Genomic DNA, 8,639 nt, shown 5'->3' on the forward strand with positions numbered 1-8,639 from the left:
TACCCCACCCCCACTCCCCACCTCTTCACCCCCCACTCCCATCCCCACCCCCCACCTCACCTCACACCCTTGCCACTATTCCGTCATTGTAGCTCAAGGAGAGTCAGGAGGGCAAATGATCCCTTGGAAAGGGCAGGATATAAGGTGGGGAGAGTCCTTGCAGACCCTCAAGGAAGGGACAGAAAGCCCTTCAGGTCCTGGGAGGAGGGAAGAGCGGGAGGAAGAGACAGAGGAGCGAGTTGAGGCGGGATCCCTGCATTCACTCACTGGTCTCCTGGTTGACCTTTGAACCTTGTGTGTTGGTGTGGGGTGGGCTGGGTGGGTTCTGAGGACATTGGGGCTACCGAGCATCCCGCTTGTATAATGATCAATCCTCTCTCCAGGTTTGCTACCAGCCGGGTTGTGCACTCATGAAATCCTTACAACAACCCTAGGAAGCAGATACTCGTTATTACCCACTTTACAGGAGAGGAAACACCCAGCTAATTTTTGTATTTTTTATAGAGACAGGGTTTCACCATGTTGCCCAGGCTGAATTTTAACTCCTGTGCTCAAGTAATCCAGCTGCCTCAGACCTCTCAAAGTGCTAAGATTACAGTAGTGAGCCGCTACTTCTGGCTTAAAATGTACTTTAAAATTTAATTTAAATGTATTTGATAAAGATTTGATAAAGATTCAGTGAGATAAAGGAGATATTTGATAAAGATTCAAAGAGATAAAGGAGAGAACTACAGAAATACCTTGGGGGGTGTTGGAGAAAGCATTTCAACAGAGGGAACAGCAAATATAAAGAAAGGCCCTGAGGTAAAAGGATGTCTTGCTTATTCAAGGTACTGTTACATTCCACGAGCCAAAAGTGATTTCTGTCATTTGCAATCAAAACATTCCTACCAGCTGGGCATGTGGCTCATACCTGTAATCCTAGCACTTTGGGAGGCCAAGGCGGGCAGATCACCTGAGGTTGGGAGTTCAAGACCAGCCTGACCAACAGGGAGAATCCTTGTCTCCACTAAAAATACAAAATTAGCCTGGTATGATGGCACATGCCTGTAATCCCCAGCTACTCAGGAAGCTGAGGCAGGAGAATTGCTTGAACCCGGGAGGCAGAGGTTGCAGTGAGCTGAGATCACACCATTGCACTCCAGCCTGGGCAACAAGAGTGAAAAAAAACAATTCCTGCTGATATAGCTTCCCTGATTACCCCTCAAGAAGCAGACCCTCTTCCCTCCCTCCCAACTGCCTGCTATCTATGCCCCGGCCACATTTACTATCAGTTCTCACTGCTTCGCACAGCTGCCTTTATTTTAAATCATTTGTTATTCAAAAACATCATTAAACACCTACTATGTGCAGCTTGCATGATCACACCCTGACATGATACTGTCTCCCACTTATGAGTGCCATCAGGAAAGTTCAGAGTGGCTCATTTTTCCCAGGGCCACGGTCACAGCAAAGGGCAGAGCTGGGATGCAAACCCAGGCTTGTCCAAGCCCAAAGCCCACGTTTGCAGAGTTGGCATCCCAGCTCCATCTCAAGTTGAAGACACTGGGCATATGCTCTGGAAGGAATGTCAGCTTCTCCTTTGGAACTCAGGTGCAATTCAAGCCTGTAAGGAAAGCAATGTTTTCGATAACAAAGCTTCGGCCAAATGGTACAGTAATCGCTTTATGCATACAGCAGCTCATTTCATGTCATAAAGCCCTGTAAGGCAAGGTTTGCTATGTGCATTTTCAGGTGAAGAACCGGAGACTCTGATGACCCTGCTGCAACCTCACCCTGACTGGTCGGTGCGGCTCCTTGTTCCCAAGAGTTTTAATTCCCTCCTCTGAGTCCTGCAAAGCACTTTGCATGGGGCTAGGCTTTGCTCTCAGCAGCCTTTGCTCTCACCAGGGCACCACCTGAGCTGAAACCCCTGAAGTCCAGAGGCCCCTCTGCAGAGCCAACACGGTCCCTAGGAAAGATGCTGGCTCAGATGGAATCTTAACCCTGGCTCCCTGTCCCAGTGGGAGAGCCTAGCTTCCCGGGGGTGGCCCTGCCAGAGCTCACATCCCACCCACCCTACTCTGTCCCCTGCAGTTCCTGAGGGGCTCATCCTTCCCTATGTTTGAGTTTCCATCCTCCCACCCCACCCTAAGGCAGTCGGGCCACTCCCCAAGACTGAGAGCCCACTCCAGCCTGGGAAGCCTGGGTTTAGGTGCAGAGGGTGCATCAAGCTGGAGCTGGAAATGCAGTGATTTTGGGCAGGTTTTGGCTTCCCTACTCACCTGTGAGCCTCAGGGTGGGGGCCAAGTTCAGTATCTTAGTTGCTCCTCTACCCAACAGGAGGCTTCCTGACCCCATCAATGCTCTCAGAGATAGTGCATTAGTTGACCAGGGCCGCTGTAACAAAGGACCGCAGCTTCACGGCTTAGAACAACAGAGATTTATTTTCTCATAGGTGTGGAAGCCGAAAGTCTGAAATCAAGGTATGGTAGGGATGGCCCTGCTGGAGGCTCCGAGGGAGAACGCGTTCCAAGCCTCCCTTAGTGTTTGGTGGCTGCTGGCAATTCTTGGTTTGCAGCTGCGTCGCTTCAGGCTCTGCCCCCATCTTCACATGGCTGTCCTCCCTGTGTGTCTCTGTGTGCTCTCCTTTTCTCTTTTTTTTTTTTTCTTTTTGAGGCGGAGTCTCGCTCTGTCGCCTGGACTGGAGTGCAGTGGCCGGATCTCAGCTCACTGCAAGCTCCGCCTCCCGGGTTTAAGCCATTCTCCTGCCTCAGCCTCCCGAGAGTAGCTGGGACTACAGGCGCCCGCCACCTCGCCCGGCTAGTTTTTCTTTTGTATTTTTAGTAGAGACGGGGTTTCACCGTGTTAGCCAGGATGGTCTCGATCTCCTGACCTCATGATCCGCCCGTCTCGGCCTCCCAAAGTGCTGGGATTACAGGCTTGAGCCACCGCGCCCGGCTTCTATCTCTTTTAAGGACACTGTCACTGGATTTGTTCTTAAATCAGGGATGATTCCATCTCAAGATCCTTAATTACATTGGCAAAGATCCTGTTTCCAAATAAGCTCACATTCACTGGTGAGGGGGATTGGGACTTGGACGTCATGTTTTGGGATCACTCTTCAACTCACTGTAAATGGGAAAATGCAGGCTCAGAGCACAATGGATTTGTTCAGGATCCACGGTACGTTTGGGCAGCCAAAGGACTTCCCTGCTCTCTCGATGCTGGACCAGTGCTCTGCCTCCAGCCCCACACTGCCCCGGGTTTCCGAGACTCTCTGGAAACCTGTTCAGTGAAAAAAACATCTGGAGACTGTCTGGACTCAAGAGTAACTGGGAATGTCACCATGGGAGGGAGTTTCCCTTCCTGGTTGGCTCCGTGCCTGGGACCCTGGCTGGCGTGCAGGCCTCACTCTGGTGAATAGGCCATGTCACACCCTAATCAGAGCTGCTGCTCTCATCCACTGCTCTGCAGAGGCCAGACTCAGCCCCAGACACAATGAGAATGGTGAGAGGACTGAGGTCCCCCTGCCCTCTGGGTCACTCTCTTCTCCGGAGATGCTTCCTGCTCTCTTTGATGAGAACCAGAGAACACTGCATAAAATTTAAACGGATTATGATTCCAAATCCTTGGCTCTTAGAGGCTACAGGGCAGAATGGTTAGGATTCTGGCTTCGAAACCCAGTCTGCCTGGGCTCAGGCCCCAGCTCCAACATTTGCTAAGCGTTTAGTCTTGGGCACATTTTTCTTCTCCAAGCCTCACTCTTCTCATTGGTAAAACAGGACAATGGCAGACTGACCTTATAGAGTTATTAAAAGGATTAACCGGCTGGGCACAGTGGCTCATGCCTGTAATTCCAGCACTTTGGGAGGCTGAGGCGGGCGGATCACCTGAGGTCGGGAGTTCGAGACCAGTCTGACCAACATGGTGAAACCCCATCTCTACTAAAAATACAAAATTAGCCAAGTGTGGTGGCGCATGCCTGTGATCCCAGCTACTCGGGAGGCGGAGGCAGGAGAATCGCTTGAACCTGGGAGGTGGAGGTTGTGGTGAGCCGAAATTGCACCGAGCCGAGATTGCGCCATTGCACTCCAGCCTGGGCAACAAGAGAGAAACTCTGTCTCAATAAAGAAAGAAAGAAAGAAATAATAAAACGATTAACCTGAGCACATAAAGCAATAATCACAGAACCCACAGTAAGATCAACAGAGATGGCTACTGCTGTTGCACTGTTCACTGTGAGCCTGAGCTCTAAATAAAGGCAAGCGTCTCTGTAATCAAGTTCATAGGACTCCCAGCCTTCAGCTTATCCTTGCTAGAAGATTCTCTCTTCTTCCCAGGCATCACGCCAGTGCCATTCAGCCCCAGGGCTTTGCTTTTCTGTGCCAATCAGAATTCATGTCCACATCTTAGGGAATTACTACAGGCCATGTCAATACTGGTTTGAAGAACTTCTAAGAGAAAAGAGGTGGAGAGATCAGCTCCTCTGATGTCATCATCTGCATTCAGGGCTGGTCTGGAATGGGAAACAAAAGAGGTACGTTCTTGCCTTAATAAAATAACCTAAGATCATCCCATAATACCTGTCGTCAAGGACAGATGCCTGTTAGGCCCCTTCTTGTCAAACGTGCTCCTCCCTCCATGGCACTCTGAGCACGGGTCAGTGGCACAGATCTCTGGGGGACAAGCTGCTTGTAGGGGCCATAGGAGCCTTGTCCAACTCAGCATCGATGCAGGACTCCTACTTCTGGTCATCTACGGGGAAGGAGCGAGGGGACTTCTTCCCTCTTTTTTTTTTTTTTTCTTTTCCTATTTTTTTTTTTGGAGATGGAGTCTCACTTTGTCACCCAGGCTGGAGTGCAGTGGCGCGATCTTGGCTCACTGCAACCTCTGCCTCCCAGGTTCAAGCAATTCTCCTGCCTCAGCCTCCTGAGTAGCTGGGATTACAGGTGCCCACCACCACACCTGGCTAATTTTTGTATTTTTAGTAGAGACAGTGTTTCACCATGTCAGCCAGGCTGGTCTCAAACTCCTGGCGTCAGGTGATCTGCCCTCCTCGGCCTCCCAAAGTGCTGGGATTACAGGTGTGACCCACCGCACCCAGCTGACTTCTTCCCCCTTAATTCAGAAGACTTTCTGACCTCTCTGCAAATTTGCCTGGTCCCTAGACAGTAACCCTTGAGCTCTGCACAGCACAAGATAGGAATTTGAGTAGTTCTGTGTCAAGCCAAATACTTGCCTTCTTTCCCATGGGATTTTGGAATCTAAGCTTTAAGAATTTTAGAGCCTGGCCGGGCGCGGTGGCTCAAGCCTGTAATCCCAGCACTTTGGGAGGCCGAGATGGGCGGATCACGAGGTCAGGGGATCGAGGCCATCCTGGCTAACACGGTGAAACCCCGTCTCTACTAAAAATACAAAAAAAAACTAGCCGGGCGAGGTGGCGGGCGCCTGTAGTCCCAGCTACTCCGGAGGCTGAGGCAGGAGAATGGCATAAACCCGGGAGGCAGAGCTTGCAGTGAGCTGAGATCCGGCCACTGCACTCCAGTCCGGGCGACAGAGCGAGACTCCGCCTCATAAAAAAAAAAAAAAAAAAAAAAAAAGAATTTTAGAGCCTTAAAGAAAAAGAATCTTCGCCTTAAATGCAGAACAGTGTGGGACCTCCTGGCAGCCCGGATGTGGCTGTCACCAGGCACTGCCGTGAGCCTCACCCTAACCAGCCCTTCTTCAGGACCACATTAGAGAATCCAGGCCCCTAGTCAAAAGGAGCTGGCAGCATCCCAGGGCCATAGGGAGACCATCCTGACCAGATGCCAGGCAGCAACAACCAAATAAAACCCAATTCACTTTGTTGCTTCTTCCCTGGTGCCACACCTTGCCAGTCCTTTCTGGTCCGTCTGGCCTCTTCCCGGCTCCACACCTCCTCCATTGCCAGATGCTATGGTTTGCCCTCTTGCCCCAAAAACTGCTTCCCCTAAGGACTGGAGCTTGTGTTCTGTCCTACCCGCTTTGCTCATGGAGGACTGGTCAGTTTAGCTGCCAAGCCCCACCCGTCCACAAGCCCCCATCCTCTCTGGGATTCTGGTGCATGCGATTTTCTCCAACTCATTGTATTTGAACCAGGCCTATTACGAGCTGTGAAATTTAGGTCCCTTGGACTCAACAAAGGTTCACTGTGCTAGGTGCTAATTGCCAAGGAGAAAAGATGTGGGTCCTGCTCTGATGTCACCTAGCAATGGGTAGAGAGCTGGGAGAGCTTAAGCTCATCGCCACTGAAGCTAAGTCCCTTAGATAAGGCAGGCGGCCAGAATGAGAGCGAAGGAAGACACTGAGAGCGATGGGAGGCAGCCAAATGCCCAGGCAGACAGGGGCAGGTCCCCAGTGAAACTCCACCTTCAAGCCAAAACACAGCCTGAAGGCTGAAAGACCAGACTGCTGGTCCTGGATGAAACCCCCGACCCAGGGTGAGAACATCTGTTCCTGTTTGCCCACCCTTTCCCGACAGATTCTTTCTGAGTAATGCTTTTTAACTAGTCGAATGTTGCCGTTTCCAACATTACCTACTGCCTTCCCCTCCCCCATTCTAAGCCCTTAAAAGCCCAGACTCGGCCACAGTGGACAAACTTTCCCGCCTTTGGATAGGGGGGGCCACCCACGTGTCGCCTCTCCACCGAAAGCTGTTTCATAACTCAATAAAACTCTCCAGCTTGCTCACTCTTCAATTGTCAGTGTATCCTCACTCTTCTTGGGTGCGGGACGAGAACTTGGGAACTGGTGCACAAGCCAGACTCAGCCAGGGTAGGCCGAGTGAGCAGGCCGTCTCATGCAGCAAGTAGCACGGCCAAGAGAGGCCCCAGTGGGGATTGCTGGCCTGAGGTCCCTGGCTTGCAAAGTGACCAAGAAAAAATCCTGTGTCAAAACCAAGGTATATTTTTTGTGATTGGCCTTCTTGGGGTGCAAGAGGCAGTCTGAAAACACACATCCACAGGGCTGGGGAGTGAATAAGGCTTGGATACAAAGCAACAGAGATGCAAAATACTCTGAATCATAGCATCGCAGCAAGAATCATGGAATGGTAGATTCTAAGGGTCACAGGATCACAGCCAAGAAAAGGACCTTGACTTATCCAAGGAGATCCTCTTGTTTTGCGGATGTGAAAATGGAGGCTTAGAGAGGGCGGGGCCCTGGTGTTTCAAGGGGAACCTGCCCTGTCCCACACTCATTCCTGAAGGCTGAGGCTCCTCCTGCTGGAAGATGCTCCCTTCTGGAGCATCATGAGTTTACAGGGGATCCCTGGCCAGCCAGAGCCCAACTGCCCACCTTGCAGGGAAAACAGCATGTCCATAGCCACAGTGGGTGCAGAACTAGGTCTGCTGCTACTCAGTGACCTGGTGGACTTTCATTCTTGGCCACAGCGAGGCTTCCTGGAGTATGTCCAGTAGTTCCTTATGTACAGACACAAAGTCTCTGGGGGAGATAGCACCACCTTCAGTCCAGCAGAGAGGGAATCTCGATGGCTATGGAGGGCAATTGCCAGAGAGGCCCATTCTCTGTGATGCATGTGGGGTGATGCCCAGGGAAGCCCAAGCCTAGAGAGGTTATGAGACATCCCAACGTGGATTCTTCTAGCTGGAGCAGAGTAGATGCTAAGCCATGGTACTCAGGGCACCCAGAGGCTCCCACCTTGGAGGACCAGCTGCCGGGAACATGCCACTTCACAAAACACTATCGGGGTCTCTGGGCCACATCAGAGGTAGCCAGCCCTTTAATACCTGACACCCCTTCCCCCAGAGAGGGCATTTGCCAGCCGACTCATACGGAAGAGCACCTCATTTATTGGGTGCCCTTTTTACCCCCCTCCAACCTCATGGCTCAATGAGGACTTTCTGGATACTAGAATACTGCTTTTACATTCCATCGGAGAGGAAATGTAACCTGGACTGAGGAACTGGAGAACCAAATAACCCCAGCCACAGAGACCAGTGGGACTTGGAACACAGGTTAACCTAGAGAGATCTTTCCAAAGAATTTTCTTACTGGATCTGGTAGGGAAAATGCTCTTGAATCTCCAACCCAGGAACTAGAAGGACATGGACTGGAATAGACTTGACATTCTCTTCTTTCTGTTATGGAAAAAGCCCACCTGTAGTGGGACAGAATGAGGCTGGAAGAGAGAGAAAGAAAGAGAGAGAGAGAGAGCTACAGTGGGGCTCCTGGTCCCTGAACCTGGAGCTGCCTGAAACTTTCTAGATTTTCCTTTGATTGTGTGAGCAAGTCAATAGCTCTCAAGCATCCTATCTGTGACCCATTTCACGGTGCAATCCATAACACACACATGTGTGTGCATCATCATTATATGGACATAATTTCCATGAACCAATACTTACACCCTTATTATGTATGATATACTCTGATTTTTTATTTACTCTATCTCATTTCATTTTCTTTCTTTCCTTTTTTTTTTTTTTTTTTTTTGGGAAGGAGTCTGTCTGTCACCCAGGCTGGAGTGCAGTGGCTGGATCTCAGCTCAATGCAAGCTCTGCCTCCCGGGTTTGCACCATTCTCCTGCCTCAGCCTCCCAAGTAGCTGGGACTACAGGTGCCTGCCACCACCCCCGGCTAGTTTTTTGTATTTTTTTAGTAGAGACGGGGTTTCACCGT

The 8,639-nt window shown here is 50.7% G+C and overlaps 1 protein-coding gene across 1 annotated transcript in view; it reads right to left on the bottom strand.

The window, feature by feature from the left end:
• Nucleotides 1–3,062, bottom strand: part of MB (myoglobin) — a 28,862-nt gene extending 25,800 nt beyond the window's left edge. The window contains exons 1-2 of the mRNA XM_023222096.1: nt 3,052–3,062; nt 1,503–1,606 (exon numbers count right to left, since the gene is read on the bottom strand). Coding sequence (XP_023077864.1) covers nt 1,503–1,606; nt 3,052–3,053 — 106 coding nt within the window. The 5' untranslated portion in view covers nt 3,054–3,062. The remainder of the gene's footprint in view (nt 1–1,502; nt 1,607–3,051) is intronic.
• Nucleotides 3,063–8,639: the final 5,577 nt, after the last annotated feature.

This window comes from Piliocolobus tephrosceles, chromosome 19 (genome assembly GCF_002776525.5).
Source record: "Piliocolobus tephrosceles isolate RC106 chromosome 19, ASM277652v3, whole genome shotgun sequence".
In the NCBI taxonomy this organism is placed as follows: domain Eukaryota; kingdom Metazoa; phylum Chordata; class Mammalia; order Primates; family Cercopithecidae; genus Piliocolobus; species Piliocolobus tephrosceles.